The sequence below is a fragment of the Ischnura elegans genome, chromosome 5 (genome assembly GCF_921293095.1).
Source record: "Ischnura elegans chromosome 5, ioIscEleg1.1, whole genome shotgun sequence".
In the NCBI taxonomy this organism is placed as follows: Eukaryota; Metazoa; Arthropoda; class Insecta; order Odonata; family Coenagrionidae; genus Ischnura; species Ischnura elegans.
This window is the reverse complement of record NC_060250.1, coordinates 56814838-56833704: the sequence shown is the minus strand read 5'-3', so window position 1 is coordinate 56833704 and position 18867 is coordinate 56814838. Positions and strand designations below refer to the sequence as shown.

Here is an 18867-nt window from a genome sequence, read left to right as displayed (position 1 = left end):
AGAATACTTAGTTAAATTTCACTGATAAAAAGAGTCCCATTTCATGGACGTAGGAATTATAATATGGGTACAGAAATTATAATATTTGAAACAGTTAATGTTTATCAGATAATTTTAGTGGTGTGATGCGTAGAAAAATTGCTACCAACCATTTAAACCTGTTGTCTATTAAATATGACCTGACAGAATAAGTTTTTTATTATAATTTATGGCAGTAATTTACAGTGTGAAAAGAGAATGCCTGAGCACAATTTACCTCTTGCAGTAGTTATTAACTTACATTTAATGATGAAGTTCTCTGTTAGTTTTCAGTTTGTATAATGTTAAAAATTGATTTGATTCAATTGGTGCACAATTTTATGGCAAATTTTATATCTTATGTAATTCTTCTGCTGTAATTTTTAATACCCGGGGTTATTTGGTGGCAAATTTTATCATCAAATTTTTTCCTCTTGCATTGTTTTGTTAGAAGTCAAGGTTCACCATCTATTTGAGAAAAACAAAATATGCCACCTCAGGCCCAACCCCTCCATCGGTCAGATATTTAAGTGGATTTTACATTAGGCTTGGTCCTACTCCATGCATAAATTTGAGAATGTATGAATTTGAGCCAATTTTACTATCATTGGTTAGACTACTATCTCAAAGTGGCTGGATGATAGCTGTCGAGCTTGGGTTTTGTTATGTCTGTGATCTACTGAAAATGTTTATCCATTTGCATGATTGATTATAGAATACTAATTAAAATCAAGCTCTATGCATAATTATCTATTTGATGTAGATTTTTATAATATCTGTTTACAGGTAAGTAATTATTTATTATTTTACAATTATTTTCTAAGATGTTCTGTGTATGTATTTGGGATAGCAATGCAAATATTGTACATTTTATGTATGTTATCTAATTGTACATCTTGTAAATCTTATTCGATTGTGTCTTACATGTTGTTATTTCTTTGCGATTGTGTCTTTTATATCATAGGGGTATGATGTGTTTAAGTGTTAGCATTATGATAAGAATAGTATTGACAGAATTTCATTCTATAAATACTGGTATCCCTCGCTCAACACTAGATACATGTTCCTAAAAAGTGTGTTGAGCAAATTTCATGTTAAGTGCAGGCATGTTGCAGGTGATATTTTAAAATTTGGTCCTCATTAGCTGACTTTTCTGATGCTATTTTGATGTTTCCTTTTGTTGGCTGTATCACAAAATTTTCAATCTATTTTCAAGGATCAAATTTTCAATTGTCACTGAAAAGTATCGACTATAAATCCATTGTGAAACTTCGATGTAGAGCAACACCCAATACTGCTCTTCATGTGAAACAATAGAATTTTCATCAATGTTACTTTTTAGACTTTAGAGACATGGATAGTATATTATGCTCTTGTAGTCAGTGAACTCTGGGTTATCGAGCTTATTTTTCAGTATTATTTAAATATTAATACATGTCCTTGCTCTTCACTGCACTTGATGTAGCACGGTGATCAATCAGTCCAAAGTTAGTTATTCATTTATCTTTTGTAGAGATAATAGATGAATCTGTTAAAGTAAATGGTATTCTCCCTTTATCTTTGGCTCTTCTCTTGTTTTTAAAGAAGAGTTCGAGTGGTTCTTTTGTTAATATTCAGCAGAAAGATTTGCTTGAACTAAGTATGAGCAATCTTTAATGCCCTGTCACGTTATAGTGGAGTCAGTGTTAAGCTATTTTTTGTTAAGCGAAGGATGCCTTTATTATTTTTTTTTATTTTTGATATTTTTAAATTAATATTTTTGATAGCGATGATGTGTTTTTGGTGCATTAGTTTTTTGGGTTTTCGGATGGTAAATTAAACCATTAGATTTGCCTACCTTTAAATTCACATTAAAATTAGAATGGGATACAAAGTGGTGCAAGTAGTTGTTTTTAATATTTTGTGTCACTATTTTTCCCATATGTAAATGGATTTCAAAATTTTGATAAGGATAATATTGGTAGCTGAATAAGATAGTCGAGCAATTGAAAGTAAGAAATCAAGAAATTTTGTTTTGATAGCCATAAATTTTCTTAAATTTTGAGGAATTTACACTTCATATGCTGGAACTTCATGTGTTTGAGGATTATATGGAAAATATGTATTTAAAAATGGAAAATAGTACCTGTTGTACTCAGGGCTATTGCTATTAATTTGCTCCGTTATGTATTAATATTTTTTGATTAATCAACGGTCTTTTTGATGAAGCATTCATGATATGTCATTAGTTGATTTCTAGTTTATTTTGATAGTAATCTCGTGGGAGTTCAGTCATGAATTGACTTTCTTTAAATATTTGGCCATACGAACTGCTTATTTTGTAACTTTATTGAATTTGATTTTAATGGAAAATATATTCAGTCAAAAATGCATATATTATCTGCTATAAGAGTTACTATTGTAATTAATTTGAATTAGCTGTGGATGATTTATGGACATTGGTACAGTGGAACCTCGTTAAAGCGAGTACGGGCTATAGCGACACCCCCGCTATAACGAGAGATAGCCGATGCACCGTCAATTGACCCTATAATAAGCGTGTTAAAAAATTCGTTTTTACGAGACCCTTTCGGCGTTGGCTCTCGCCATAGCGAGGGTTTCACCGCCGGAAGACTTTCATCAAGACTCCTTAACCTCTGTAATTGCTAGCGATCTGTTAGAAATGAAGTTAATGGAGTGCTCAGTCTTAAATTTATGTGGTAAACTGTCGTTCGATAAATATAATGATTGACGAAATAATGCTTTGCACGATTTTTATTCAGTGCGATGCTTATAAATTGTTTGAATAGTCAGTCGTTATTTGAGTAAGGAAATTTAGTGATGCAAAAAAACATCGCCTTTCGTCTGGATTTATGCTTACGTTTATCGGATAGATGTTTATCTGTCGCCGCACCACTCCTGTTCCTGTATATCTGTTCGCAACAGGTATATTGTCTATTATTTGCTCCACCTCCGGTAAAGCGACAATTCGCTATAGCGAGTGTTTATTAGTGTACCGTGGGGTGTCGTTATATCGAGGTTGCACTGTATCTCAGATAGTTTTTCAAATGTTATTGTACAAGTTATGTAGTTGATAGACCAGTTTTAATTATTTGGGCGAATGTTTTTCCTGTCTTTTAGCTTGAGGTATGTGTATTTCAGAATAAATATTTCTCCAAGAAGTATCTTACAATAAATTAAATTACTGGAAAAATTTATACATTTAATTTTAATTTTTTAATGGTAAAAATATGTGATGTAGAGATGAGAAGGATAGCATTTTTTTGAAATAGAATATTAATTGCGAATAATTAATTTTTTTCTGAATGCCTCGCTCGAATATCGAATACTCTAATACTGAATAAGCATTTTTCCACCAATTTCAAAAACAAATGAAAATATAAATTAAAATTGCTGAACAACACAATTACATCAAACTTGCGCACATGAAGCACTGCAATGCTTTTGTACTTTCTTATATGCATATTGAAGGTTATATTATTAATATTGCTTTACTGCATTCTTTAAAAACCTTGAATCAAATATAAAATTGACAGTAATTTTAAAATTAGGATATGTAAAATGTAAGTTTCATCCTGCAAAAGGGAGTCCGAAAAGGAACAACCTCGCACGTGCATTTGAAGGTATACATACATTCTAATTAGTGTTGTTCTTGTAAAGTCATCAGGATTACAGTGGAACTTGGTTAGTACGTTTCTGAAGGGACCACGAAAAATGAACGTACTAACCAGGAAAACGTACTAACGAGGAAAGTAAATAATAGCAGTCGGGGTTATTGCAATCAGTGAAAAAGTCGTCATAATTACAATTACTATCGGTAGTTCTCATAGGATCGCCTTCCTGAACTCTTTTCACATTTAAAATCAAGAAAATGAGCGCTACCATGAAAAACAATACGATGTGAATAAAAATCGCAATTTTTCATGGACATCCCGGAGACGATTTCATGATTACGGCGTCTATCTCCCGTGATTTATCCTATATATATTTACAGAACGAGGACGAGTGAAGCTCAGACAAGCGAAGACAAGTCATTTTTCTTTCTCACAGCGTACTCGGAGAATATAACAACAACCCGGAGTAAGTCAACTGGTTTTTTAAACATCATAAAAATTGGGCAAAATTATATTGACTTTCAAATTACGGCAACAGCCGTAGACATTCGCTTCTGGAATGATACCATTTCGATTGTAAAATCGATCGATATATCGACTGATGACACGTATGATTATTAGATTACGACGTAATTACAAGAAAATTTTATATTAAACAGTTAAAATTTACTTTCAAAATTTGTCTAATGTCGTCTGCTTTCGTTCCGAGATCAAGTATTTTTAAGCTAAGCTTCGCGTGGAGATCCAGAGGATCGTCTGCTCCCGCAACAGTAGTCAAGTAAATACGCACGACGTCGAGTTTATGGAGCAGTACTGCTTTAGATAATGTGGGAATTGTCTAATACCGTTAAGACTCATTTCTTCATCATGGTAACTCGTGCAATATCAACAATTGCCTACTCACGAACTTTGTGCGCAGCAGTGGGCACTCCCAAGCGCTCCAAAGGCAACAGAAGGTGAGGAGCTCGGGGTGGGGAAAATTGGGGCTTCTTATTGGCTGTAGTTTTTCATAGTCAGACACTCCCGAAAAACGGCCGCATTTTATTTTTCATCACGTCACAAGAATTCAGAAATGCATTTGGATAAATTACGGTAGAAGAAAGAGATGTGGAATGAATGGAAGAATGTTAATGGCTAATAATAATAAATTAAATCATGAATTCAGACGTTTGCGACCCTTAAGAAGACACTAGAGAACGAATTGCGGGTTGCGTCACGGCAAGCAATTGATCGTACTAACCAGGAAAGCGCAATTTTTTCAAACGTACTAACCAAATTCTTTTACCCGTATTTTGTTCGGATGGTACCCGGACCGAGGGAAATCGCCGTACTAAGGAGGAAAACGTACTAAGGAGGAACGTACTAACCAAGTTCCACTGTATATGTATTGCAATGCTTTTTTCCAGTGATCAGTTTTTGTGAAAATATAATTAAAGAATTGAACCAACCATTTATGCTAACCTTCTTGTGAGACCCAACCATCGTCAACTGATTTAAACTGAATCACAGATGATCTGTGGTGTGTATTTGAAATTCGAATAACTGATAACTTTGTGTCATCGAATATCAAATAGTGTACATTTCTCAATATTCAAGGTATTCAGTGATTCGACTATTTTCACGTCCCATCCCTAATGGAATGTAATAAAATGATGAATTGAATCATTAATTTTGAAAGAAATACTGGCAACAACTCTTGTGGAAAAATTGCTTTTGTATTTTGCCCGTCATCCATGAACTACAATTGATAGATATCTAGAAATTCCTCAGGAGTTTATATAATTTTAATCAGACCTTTTGACCCTTCATTGATTCTGATTTATATCTGCAAAGACCTTCAAAAAATATTGTGATTAAAATAGAAGCAAATAATGACATGTATATTTTAGTACTCCCTTATTCTCAATTTCAATTATTTATATTATGAAATATTTCATCAGGTTGCAGGAAATTGAAGCTGAGTTTTACAAGCACGTGTCTACTAAGGATGTATCAACTCATCTGACTCAACAGCTTGGTTTAGATGCTGATGCCATTACTTACATTTACAACTATTGGAAACTGAAGAGAAAGGTTGGTTTAAATTGTTTTTATATGTTCTAAATTTTATAGTTGTTTACCCACTGACGTTTGGATATTTATTTTTTTCTGTGAAACTATTTTACTTGATAAATTGTAAATTTTTCTTCGTGCAAATGGAAAAGTAGTGAGGGGATTAGTGGAAATAAGTTAGAATTTTTTATTATCATCACAATTCTGGTTGGTAGATTTTTATCTGTGCTCCAAAAAAAATTATTGATCAATATAACTACGATTACCGTAATAGGGTCAAAAGTAAGGCTCAGGAAAGGTATTTCCTTTTTTTTGAGATTTTCATGGGTGGTAAAAAAATCCCCAATAAATTTTAGAACAATAATTATGGGAGGAAAATAATTTCACCCTTATGGCTACTATTCCCTGGTGCCTGCATGCCCAAAAGCCCATTTCTCAATATTGAAATATGGTGTTTTTTACCTTGCAGTATCCCTGTGATTTTTTAAAATGGTGCTCAAGTGCTCTTATGATTTGTATTCAATCATGGCTAGTTTAGCTTAAGGGATGTGTCCCTTAGTCTTGGTGCTCCCATTGATATTATAATCACTTTTTTTGCATGCAAATGCAGTCATTCTTAATTTATTTTTTATGATTCATTTGTAGAAATTTTGTAAATAAAATTTTAAAACCTTCTAGCTTCTCATCTTTATTGATAATTGTTGTTTCATCCAACGATGCAATAAAATATTCCTTTAGAGTGTGCCAAGTGGTTTTCAAACTAGGGGGTAACATGTTTCAAACCATGAACCAATACTCAATGACTTTTAACTTGCCTATATTTATAAGATAATATAGGTATTTCTACCTAATTATGTTTGTAAATGTGGTGAAGCATTTTCCATATTTCCTGGATTCTCAATATGTATGTGGAGTCAATTGCCCTCTTAGCTTGTATTGAGTCTTTTGCTTTTTTTTCTTTCACCTCAGGCTGCATCAAACAAACCATTACTGGCTCCACGAACAGAGGAGGGTGATATTCTGTCCAGGAAGCAAGAAGAGGCTGACATGGAAAAGATGAGAATGTTTGTGCAATTGCGACAAGACCTGGAAAGGGTAAGATATCTTTTTCAAATAAATATTATAACCTTTGTATTCAGCTGTGTAAAATTGGCTTTAACTTTTCAGTATGTATAGGTATGTACATACATGTGTTTAATGTGAATCATTTATCCGTGGCAGGTGCGCAATCTGTGTTACATGGTGAGTCGGAGAGAAAAGTTGTCCCGTTCATTTTTCCGAATGAGGGAGCAGACTTTTCACAAACAAGTGGCTGTGCTGTCTTCTCATGATGGAGCCTCGTTGACCATAGCGGAGACAGAAGCCATTCTTGCAGCTAATCATGGGCCGTCACTTTATGACCAGCTTTACTCTCATGGATCGGTGCTGAATGGTCCTACCACAGAAGCAGAGTTTGAAGCAGCACTCATCAGAATTGCAGGGAGGAAACGAGAGTCAAAAGATGGGCGTGAAGAAGTCTCAGGGGTGCTTTCCCTTATGGCTGCTGGTGAGAAACGCAAAAGAAAAGATATTTCTGCTCGTCAGGGTCCTAATGGGCTTGTGTTAACTCCTCCTGTTAAACCTCCGAGGACCTCTACTTCCATGTCCTCCACTGGCCCTGCATCTCCTGCGATGTCAGAGAACCCATATAAAAGAACTTACTTCAATGGTGCTTCATCTCGCCGCCGTAATAGTTTGTACAGTATGTCAAGTGGTAGTGAGGCTGAGCGTAGTGCGTTGGTGAGAAGTAGGAAAGACACTTCTGCTGGTGAGAGTAGTATGACTGAGGATGAAAAAGAGGTTACTCAAAAGAAAAGTGTCACACCAGTCAAAAAGAATGTTTCCTCTGTTAGTAGGACAAAATCTAAACCTGTCGCTGCTGCTGTGGCAAGTAGTGAGGAGGAGGAAATGGCTGGTGCAACAACGAATAAGAGGCGTGTGAGAAAGGTGCCTGGCCGAAGTAGGACACTTATTCAAATGGAAAAAGAGATGAGTGACGATAGGACTGCCTCAGATAGTGATGACCTAATTCCACCTGGTACTGTGAGCTCCAAGCCAGGAAAGAATTCGGTGAAAGCCAGTATGCCAACAGCTGCTTCTGAGAAGTCTTTGACCAAGGTGAAGGCACCTATATACTCTGACTCAGACTCGGAAGTTCCTGAATCACGGAAGCCTTCACCGCGAAAGCCTTCTCCTGCTCCATCTTTGTCTTCAATAGCTTCCTCATCAGCAGAGTCTTCATCTGAATCTTTCTCTTCGTCTTCATCTGAATCATCTGCGTCATCTGGTGCTGGGTCTTCATCATCAGGAGCATCAAAGTCAGGTGTTCTCATGAGAACAAAGGCTGCAGTTAAGGAATTCACTGCTGGGGGTGATAAAGTAGTAAAATCTAAGTCAGAGGTTGAACCAGATGGCAAATCTACTGATGCTTCGAGTAAACAACCATCTAAGAAAAAGAATTTAGCTTTGAATAAGAAGAAAAAGAAGAAGGAGGTATTGGGAAAGAATGACTTCAGTAAGGAGAAGCAAGGAGTTACTGGAAACAAAAAAGGCAAAGATATGTCTACTCCTCCTACTGACCTTATTGTACCTCAGAGACAGGCAGCTAAGAAAGCAACTGAGAGTATGAGGTTCGGCCATGGGCGAAGTACGAAAGACTTAAATACAACAGAAGAAGGTGCATCAGCTTCAGAGGCGGCTGCACCTGTCAGCAAAAAGACTGGAGCTCAGGTGGCAGACGTGGTGCTATCAGGAAAGAAATCTGTCAGTAATGATACTGTAGTGAAAAAGGTGGATCTAGGGACAGATGTTGGCAAGCGTGTTGGAAATTTGGCTAGTTCCACTGATAACTCAAGAAAATCAAGTCATCAAACAGATAAGAAAAGTACCCATCGTGGTAAAGCAGTTTCTTCCAATAAGGTTAAGGATATCTATGAATTTGACAAGGATTCTAACGATGAGAATGTGGATATGGATGTTGACGTGAATGCCAAATCTTGGAAAGCTAACACATCCAAGTTGAAAACTCATGGAAAGTCATCCCTTTCATCTACTGCTGGAAAGGAAGCATCCTCAAAAGGGGCCAAAGATATCTATGATTTTGACAAGGAAGGCGAGGAAGAGGATGCAGAAGAGAGGGAGTCTACTGGAAAAACTACTAAGTCCAAAGTTGGTCGTGGCACAGCTCAGGTGGGCCAAAAGGGTAAAACAAGTAATAAGGATATATTTGATTTCACTGATGATGCAGATGACGTCAAGGTTGGCAGGAAGTCACATCGTCCAAAAGTTCTGTCAAATTCGTCTAAGACCAAAGACTCAATTGCTGTTTCTAACAAGGATTCATCATCAAAGGATTCATTTGAGTCTGAAAAGGAGGTAGATCCTCATGAAATCCTTGCTTACGTTCCTCAAAGGCAAGCAGCTAAAAAGGCGGCAGAGAACATCAAAGGAGGACTTGTCACGAAGCCCTCTCTGCCGAGTGCAGTTGAAGGTGAATCAGAAAAGGAAATTGTGACTACCCCTGCTCTTGTGGATCAGTCAAAACTCTCAAGGAACAAGACTGTGAAAGCTCGAAGCAAGCTGAAGTCATCAACTCCTATCAAGAAGGAGGGAGACTTCAATGTGTCATCTGGGGAAAGTGAAAATGAATATGAGGATGCAGCTGAAGATGAAGCCAATGATACCAAACAGAAAAGGAAAATGAGAAAGGATGTGAAGAAGGGTATAGAAAATGGTGCTGAAGATGTGAAAGAAAACTTAGAAAGGCGGAGAAGCATTCGAAAAGTCATCGAGGGAGAGAATTCTGCTGTCACCACAAAGGCAGAGGAGGAATGTGGACGCAAGGGCAACTGGCCCTTTCTTGACAAGGGACCCAGGTCTGACCTTGCCGAAACTTCCAAGAAGAAAGCTGTCGCAGCCTCTGGCAAAAAGCTTGGTGATGGAAAAGGGAAAGAGTGCCGAGAAGAGAAAAGCAGGTCAGACAAAAGAAATGTGGATGACCTCTTTGGAAAAGAGAGTGAAAGTCGGCCAAAGTTCAAGGGAGGGACGCCTGACAAGAAGCTTAAAACTTCCGACAGGCGGCCTGAACTTGGATTTCGGCCGCCCAGTAACTCCGATGCAGATAAGTCTGGACTACGAGAGCCAATCTCCCCTGAAGATGATGAAGGTTCAAGTATCCGGAAGAACAGGAAAGGCCCACGTGATAGGGTCGGAGATGCTGACGTCAGATCAGGAGATACTCCTTTGTCCAGTGGAGGAGGTAGTGGGAACAGTGCTCCAAGAGAGTCCGCAAAGTCGCGTCCTACGAGAGCTGCGGAGCGGAGGCGAAGGTCTGACAGCACCCACGATGGAAAACAGAGTGGTGCCTCCCCGACCGGGAAGGGAAAATCGGAGGCGGGGAGTGTGGAGAACAAAGAGGTCAGGGTCAAGAAAGTTCTGCCCTTGCCTGCAGAGGGTGGGGAGCAGCAGTCTGGGGAAACCATCTCCACCCCCAAAGGTGCCCTCCCAAGTAGTTCAAACATTCTCCACAGCTCGTCCGGGTCGTCATCATCTTCTTCCTCCTCGTCGTCCTCGTCCTCCTCCTCGACATCTTCGTCCTCAGAGTCCTCCTCGGAGTCCTCAGGCGAATCCTCCCCAGAAGCTCCAAAAGAGCCAGGACGAAGGGCCAGAGCCCGTGGCAAAACGCCCGAGACGAGTACACAAAATACCATTACGGCTGATGCCATGGTCGTAAAACCACCTGAAAAAGAAGCAGAGAGTGTGCTGGAGAATGCTGTGAAGAGTGAAATCCCAGTTATTCCTCAGACGCCTGCTGTTGAAGAGAAACCTCTCACACCGGCTGCAAGTAAAGATGAGACTGAAGATGTATCTATTATTGAAGAAGCAGAGAGTAAACCTGAGAAAGCAGTCACTAGACGGGGTCAGCGAACATCACTTGAGCGATTGGCAGAAAAATTGGTTGAAGATCAGATCTTTAAAAGTCAAATTGATGGTGGAAATGATTTGTCTTCGCCAAATAAAACTAGGGTTTCTAATAGGCGCAACCAATCTACTGCAGTTGAAGCTTCAAGCCCTGCAAAAGCACCCGTTGTATCTCCACGTAAAGGAAGATCTGGTGGGAAAGTTTCTATGCCAAAGGTCTCCTCCCCAGAGCCAGTTCAAGAGCCAACTGAAAATGTGACCTTGGAGCCAAAAGTGGAAGAAGTTCAAGTGAGTGAGCATCCAAAGTTACCGGACATAGCGAATGTAAGTGCTGCTTTTGAGACTGATAATAATCAGAGTTTAACTGATAATAGAAATTTAGTGGAAGAGGATATTAAAGAAATAACTCCTTCTAGTCTTAATGATAAAGAAGTAATTGACATGCATATTGGTGCTAGTCAGGGGTTGGATGAAGGCATAAAGGTTAAGTCTGATAGCAAGGAAACTGAGGATACTCTAGCAATAGTTAGTGAAATTATTCCAATTAATGACATTGACTCAAAGGGGGTTCTTGTTTCTGATGATGATGTAAAATTGATAGGAGAGGTGAAGCACCTAGAAGATTCCAGTGATCTAGAAGAGGTGAAAGTAATGATGCAATCCAGTAAGCCATGTGATAATCAAATTGCACTTCCTCCATATTGTGAATCTGTTAAGGATGACTCAGGAAATGTGGCAATGATGAAAGAGGTTGCAGAGCTTGCTCAGGATATCACAGCTGCTGCTGAAAAGCAAATGCAGCAGTCTGGATCAGATATTCATTCCAATCAGCCAGTATGTATGGAGTCTAATCAAGGAGCCCTGGCTTCAAGTCCTATGCCACCTGTATCTCAGCAGGCAGTTATGTTTGAGACCGAGGAGGAAATGGCTCGTAGGTTGCAGCAATCACTCATGCATCCCATGCACAATTTCCACCAATTCCATAATCAACCTGATTCAATCAATAGGAATGGGAACACAATGGCTAACGCTTCCCATATAGTGTCTCCTTGCCCTCCCCATTCCAATGTGCCAACTCCTACTTTGCCTCATCATCAGGCCCACAGGAACAGTGCTGGTGGTTTCAGCAACCAACCACCACTTCAGTCATCTACATCCATATTCTCTCCTCCCCACCGTGATGATCTCTTATTTGATGACTTTGAAAACGATGTGCTAGCTGTTGATGAGACAGCCACTTCCGAAGGTGGTTTTGGTCAACATCGTCACCACCGCCTCTCCATGCAACCCCGCCGGAGCATTGAAGATGGTAGTACTCCAAATACTACTTCCACTCCAGGTGATCTGGGCAGCCATGTACAGTCCCAGCATGCCACACCTCTCCCTCCTCCTTCACTCACCTCACTTCAGTTCTCATTCACTACGGACTCAGACTTTCTATTCCGTGAAGACACTAAGGAAGAGAGTGCCCGTGAGACACTGAACTTGGTTGAGAAACTTCGACTGGACTATGCAAAGAAAACAACCACAGGCCCATCATCATCTGCTGGTGGAGGAACTGATGGTGAGGATGGAGATGAAGATGGACCATCAGAGAATGGTGGAGAGGCTGTGATGGAGCCAGAATTCATACCAGCTCCAGAGGAGTTGCAGCCACCGGTCCAGATGATGCCAAATACTGTGCCGCCCGTTTCCCAAATGGCCATCAATCCTATCATCTCAACCCCTGTTGCTCAGCCTCCAACCATCTCCCCTATTCCAGTGAGTAATACATCTGCTCCCTCCCAGCCTGTTCCAGAGATGCCCATTCATTCTTCTCCACATCCTATTGCAATCAACACCACAACTGCCGCTGCTGTTCCCTCAATGCTTCTCCCACCTGTTCCTGCGACTGTCAGTCTACCTCACAACCTTGTGTCTCCTGGTGTCATGCAATCGGCTGTGGCATCTGTGCACTCGCCTGTTCCTCCAACAAGCAATACCCTTTCACCCTCCATATACCCAATGGCATCAATGCAGGCTCCACCTCTTGTATCCACTCCCATGACTACGTCTTCATTTACATCGCCTACCCTAACAGTACCTTCTCACCCAAATCCATCTGTGCAAACCTTCACTCCTAGCAACTTCCCGATCCCATCCCCACCATCATCATGTGCCATAATTCCCCAGCCTGTGAACCAAGCTTCAATAGTGCAGGCATCGGGCATGAGATCTTCAACGTCGTTAGAGTCCGATTGCCAAAATATCTCATTGCATGTTGGTGTTATTGCAGCACCTGAAAACTATGATCCCCTTAGTGACATAGGAAGTGTTTCTTTGGGTGTTGAGAAGGCTGAGTGCCCTAATAACAGTGGGGTGGGAGTTGACTTGGAACAAGGACCAGAAAAGGTTGGGTATGAAGCGTGTGTGTTAATGGATTCAGTGCCAATTCCTGGAGCAGATAAGATGCATGGAAATGAGGCAGAACATTCTGATGAGAGGTGGGTTCCTCCTGGGGAAAGTTGCACTCCTATTCCTCCCAGTATCCCTTCTTCAGACACCAACCACTCAAATTCTACGATGGCTCCACTGGCACCCACCTCCCTCTCCTCAGACTGCATATTTACCCGTGTTGCTCAAGCTGCCAAGTGGGCCGACAGCGAAGTCTTGCCGGTTCGCCGGTCTTCATCCTCATCCTGCGCCTCTTCATCATCCACTGCTTCCTCATCCAACTCATCAGTAGGAGACAATGGGAGGTTGGATGATGAGGAGGAGGACAGAAATATGCCCCCTCATGGTGAGCTATTGGACCAGTCCATCCCCACAACCCACAGTCATCTCCCTCAGCACCATCATGACCAAATGCTCCAGCAGCAACAGCACCACAACAACTTCCAGGCGAGGATACAGACTATGCCAGATCGCATGCGGGAGTTGCCAATCTTGCCAGGTGATGTGAACTCTGTAGTGTCAGGGGCATCTGATGGACACCTTTATCCTGGGGGGGCCCTTGTGGGTAATCACCCATCGCATCCCATGTCCCCATCACAGTATGATCACCGGACAGCTACCACATGTGATCAGACTTTCAATCAAACCAATGTGTCCATATTTCCTTCCATGGATGTTAATGCTCCCACCTCAGTGGCCACATCTGAGGCATTCCTGTTGCCGAACCCCTTCTCACTCAGATACCCCACGTCATCTATGCAGTCTAAGGGGGAAGAATCAACACCAACCCCGTGTGGTGCTGCTTTCACATCCTCGTCCCATAATATGGCTCTAACAACAGCAATGGTGTCTCCATCTCCTAGCCCCCAGCCCACACTACCTCCACCTCCCCCTCCACCTCCACCGGTACAGCAGCCCACACCACCAGTTCAGCAATCATTTGCTCAGTTGTCATCTCCTCCTCCCCCCCAGTCTCCAGCTTTCCCACCACCGATTTGTGAGCCCTTACCTCCTGCCACTCCAAAGACATTCAACCACAGTGGCCGAACGCCAAGGAGGTCTCCTGCCAAAGGCACGAGGGCTTCCCCACGGAGCAAGGCACAAGTCATACCCGCTCAAGTGCCTACAGTGTCCCCTCCACCCAAGCCCTCTGGTCGTGGAAGACGAGGAGGTAGGGGAGGAAGGGGAGGCCGCAGGGGGGCAAAGGACCATGGTGGATCAGGTGGAAGGGGAAATAAGCGTAATCAGTGGAATATGGGCCTGGATGATGGCTCTGGGACAATTAGGGCTAAGCTTGTTGGAACAGTGTATGATTTTGACATTGAGGATGCTGAGGAGGAGGAGGATCTTGAAAACCTTCGTGCTATGAGGGAAAGGCGGAAGTCTTCAGACATTGCGAGGGCAATGGCTGAGGCAAGGCTTAGGGATGATTCCCCTCGGTCCTATCGGGGACACACTCCCCCCTCAGCCACTACCCGAGATCTCGGTGGTGGTGGCAGCATGGATGAGGATGATGACGATGAAATTGGAATCTCAGAGGGCAGTGAAACTTCATTCCTCCCTCCCCCACCACCCCCAGTGCCTCCCCCTCAGTCCCTCACTACTACTCAGACACAACCAAGGTTATCTCAGTTTCCACAACCTGTCCTCCCTGGCCCTGTGGATATGCGGACGTACAGTGTCTCAGCAGTGTCATCGTTTGAGCCCCCTCCAGCCCCTCCCACCCCTCCGTCATCGGCATCCTCTTCCTCTGCTGCTATTCCCCCATCAGTCACTCCTCCTCCCCCATCAGGCTCGTACCACAATCATCTGCTGGGTCCATACTCTGGAAATCAAGTGCCAGACTTTGTGGAAGATATTGAAAAGCAGCTCATGGCTGGTGTTTCTGTTCCTCCCACCCCATTGTCCATACCACCCACTTCCTCCAATCCCCTCTCTCCTATGGCATCACAGCAAATGGTCCCGCCAAACCTGGCAGCCCTTTCTCCAAGCCTAAGTGGACAAAAGGTCCCGTCTTGCCTCTCTGAGTCACGCAACCAACTCAAAGTAAAAATCAAGGGTCCGTTCTTGGATGCAAACTACACCTCCACGCCCGTGGCAGTGCCTGTGGCATCCACACAAGTGGTCCAGCAGACGCCAGCTGGTGTGATGGGCACACCAGGGGGAGCTGAGCATCACCACCATCACCACCACCAATCCCTTGGCGTGTCTGTTACGCCATCCTCCAACCTGCGGCGCATGAGAAAGAAAGAGCTCCTCCGTCAGTACTGGACTCAGGACATGAACATGGATGATGGAGGTGCCGCAGGGCCTGTGGGTGGTGCTGCACCATTGGGGGTTGGGCTGGGAGTAGGTCCTGGTGGCATGGCCTCCGTTGCTGGCTCCACAGCCGTGACGTCCTCTGTCCTGCAGCCAACTGCCGCAGTGAGTCGTGGCGCCATTACCATTCCAAAGGCAGTGGCATCGATGACGAGCATACCAACACGGGAGGACTACAGGGCTGTGGTGGACATGGAGAAAAAGCGCCGAAAAGAGAAGAGTGGCCAGGTGCCGCGGGAGTTGAGAAACTTAGATCCATCTTTTGTGCTGTCAGGGGAGGAGGGTGAGCGTGAGGGTCGTAGGAGGGGCAGCTCAGATAGTGCAGCAAGTCGTCGTAGAGGCAGGCCTCCAAAGGGCTCACCCGCAGCTGCTGTTGCCCCCAAGCTTAAGATCAAGTTTGGAGGTACTGACATAGCAGTTGCAGGGGGTGTGATGACATCGAGTGGGGCTGGTGGAGGCAGCGGCAGTGGCGATGAGAGGCGGTTCCGTGGTCGGCCACCCAAAAAGAGGCTATCTGCGGTCGCTGCCAATGCAGCCATATCATCAGCAGTGGCCTCTGCATCAATTCATGTTCCCACTGTTGAGGAGTTGAAGAGGGAAAGCATGAAATATAGGCGGATGATCATGGCGGACTTCGACGAGGAAGAGAAGAAGAAGCCAACGGGTGGAAGTGGCATGGGAGGCAGTGGTGGTAGTAGCAGTGGTAGCAGTGGAAGCAAGAAGAAGCACTCCCGCCGTGGGAGTGACACCAGCCTCAGTATGGATGCTTCCTCTTCCTCGGCAGCTGTCGAGATTGTCCATTCTGAGCGTGAGAGTGCACCCACAAAACTAATTATTAGGTTCAACAAGCGCTCCTCAGTGACAACACCCAGTGTAGATGCGACTGCAAGTGGCAGCCGTGTGGTGGAACCACTGGTGGTTCCTGTGGCTCCCCCTGAAGGGGCCACAGGGACTGTACCGGAGAGACCATCATCACGGGGTGGTGGTGCTGGTGGAAAGGACTACGTGCCACAAGGTGGTGCCAATCCCGTGCCACCCCTTCAACCTCCTTCGACAGTGCCGTCCACGGGTGGGATAGCCCCGGCGGCAGCGCCTGAGGTTCGGACGTCAAAAGTGGTTCCAATTCGGTTGAAACTGGCTCGGTGCGAGGAGGGTTACGTGATGAAGGCTGAAGGTAACAGTGGTAGTGGCAGTTCAGGTTCTAGCGAAGGTTTAGGGGTTGTGGACTCCGGTGCCGAGAACTCTTTAAGAGTCACGGTGGAGAAGAAGGGTTGTGAGGTAAGGTGATGGGGGCACATACCTCCTAATGTGAATGGTTGTTGTCAATTTATTAAGGATTGAAGGAAACCAAGAGCTTTGCAGTTGTGAGGGGTTGTTGTGACGTTAATGCCATGTTGTTGAGATGAGTTTTTCCACTCACCCTATCTAAACTTTTGCCCTTGATGGTGCTCAAAGCATCTTATGGGGACTTGTACAAAGGGAGTAAAGAAAAAAAAACTTTCAAAGAGTCTTTAAGAAAAGTGGTTATTTTATCTCTTCCAAAAATTTTATTTCTTTTTCATTGTCTCCTGTGTTAAAAGAGAGAATACCGTGATGGTTCAATGTGTGTGATGTAGTATTTAAATCATTTTTAGGTCGTCATGTACATTTGCACAGCATATTATTATTATATTATTAACTAGACTTAGAGCAAAAAGTTAGTGTACAAAAGTCAATTATAAGACACTTTAATGAATCAATATTTTTGTACATATGTAAGTGTTGAGAATACAAATGAAAGTGTGTGAATATATTATAATCTCTTTGTAAGTTTATATTTTTGTTTCTTTTTTATGGAGTATATTATTTGGATGCATCATTCATCATTGATAAAAGCTTTTCTGTGTCAAAATTCTTTCATAGTAATTCATTTCCTTTTTTCTTAACACTTGCACAAAATAGCTCATTTGTTATCATGGAAAAGCTCTTAAGGATGGCTAATCTCACGGAAAATTGGTTGTGATCTCTTTTTAATGATGGAGTTGCATTTTGTAACTTATTAAACTAGAACGTAATGAGAAACTAGTTGTTTGGTTTCTGTACCTGTTTGCGAAGTCTTTGACGAAAGAGCCTTAAAAAGTGTCAAAAGAAGTTGTATATTGTCCATTTAAAGCGCATTAAATTGATAAGTTCGTAATGGAATGCAGCTCGTATGCATCAGTCCTTCGTGAGAGTTTGGCTATTGTTTTATTTTTAATTGTGGTCTATTTTTTGGTGGTAAATTTTATCTCAGTTGACCTATTTGAACCAACCAGCCATTTTACTTCAGTGATCCCTTTTCAAGCCCACTGTATTTTGTACCTCACACTGCAATAATGTTGAATTGTTATGTCTCTTGGGTGCTGGTATAAGCGAAGAGAGAGAAATCTGTTTTAGTATTTATAAGGGCCAATCTGTCTCTACCTTAGTGCCCATTTAATTGTGGAGTCACTTAAGGAGAAGCAAAGGGTGAGGTTTGTTGTGATTTAGAGAAAGCATTTGATGAAAATGTTTTTCTTTTTATTTAAGTGTACAGGAGACGTCTTTATTGTAGCTTTCGAATTCTCCTCTAGAGTTCATTTCTTGGTTCAATGGTGTGAATGTGTGTGTGTGGTTGTAACTTTTTACCTGTTATAAAACTTCAGATATTTAAGTTCAAATTGTTTTGGCAGAAAGACATAACAACATTTTAATCATAACTTTGGTGAAGCAAAAAACTCAAATCAGCCAGTTAAAGCAGGATAATGCTCGTCCGAATTTTTAATACAAGTATGAAATGTGTTGTAATAAAATAGGAAGACAGGACTTGAGATATAAAAATGTTAGCACAAGTCAACTCGATATGCAGCTCTTGAAAGTGTTCTAGGTTGGCTGCATTTGCTCTGGGATTGTTTAAAGATCACCTGGCAAATTTTTATTGAGAAGCTATACTTCAGTAGTCTATCTCTGTGTGCACTTCAGTGAATGCAAGTGCGTTTTCTGGTGTTTAAACATTTTTGCATCATAAACATAACCCTGTGTTCCCTCTACTCAGTGAAAAATATAAATATATATATATAAATAAATTAGCCTCCTTTTTCCTTCCCTTGTTTCCGTGCTTTAGAAATGTTTCTTTGTTTTCATCTATCATCGACACATATTGTACAAACATAAATTTGTTCTGTACAGACATTTTTTAAAACTTCCTTTCTCATTATACCATGTAAATAATGTACAAGTGAAGCTGGTCTTGTAAGATAAGGTGTTTAATGTGCACATAGCCGCATCGTGAAATACAAATCTTTTTTCTAGAATGAGAAGTGAGTGTTCATTATTTAACTTCCAAGTTGAACAATGTTTTATTGATAGTATTGTTCCTTATATCATACAGAAGAATGTTACCACCTATTCAAAATGCAGAGTAAATTATTTGTTGTGATGCATAGCTAAAGTATATTTATTGATACAGTGCGCC

At 41.8% G+C, this 18867-nt stretch overlaps 2 protein-coding genes and 1 long non-coding RNA gene across 4 annotated transcripts in view; 1 reads left to right on the top strand and 2 right to left on the bottom strand.

Moving 5' to 3' along the window:
• LOC124158910 (PHD finger protein rhinoceros) overlaps positions 1–18712 on the top strand; it is a 61151-nt gene extending 42439 nt beyond the window's left edge. For both annotated transcript variants that reach the window (XM_046534325.1, XM_046534324.1), the window contains exons 11-13: positions 5573–5705; positions 6654–6779; positions 6906–18712. In XM_046534325.1, the coding sequence (XP_046390281.1) occupies positions 5573–5705; positions 6654–6779; positions 6906–16682 (10036 nt within the window). In that variant the 3' untranslated portion in view covers positions 16683–18712. The remainder of the gene's footprint in view (positions 1–5572; positions 5706–6653; positions 6780–6905) is intronic.
• Positions 1–18867, bottom strand: part of LOC124158914 (NTF2-related export protein) — a 79168-nt gene that overhangs the window by 43625 nt on the left and 16676 nt on the right. The window lies entirely within an intron of this gene.
• Positions 6357–6963, bottom strand: LOC124158915. Its single transcript, XR_006864885.1, has 2 exons — positions 6873–6963; positions 6357–6770 (listed from the first exon to the last, which is right to left on the bottom strand). It is a non-coding gene; the product is annotated as an uncharacterized LOC124158915 (long non-coding RNA).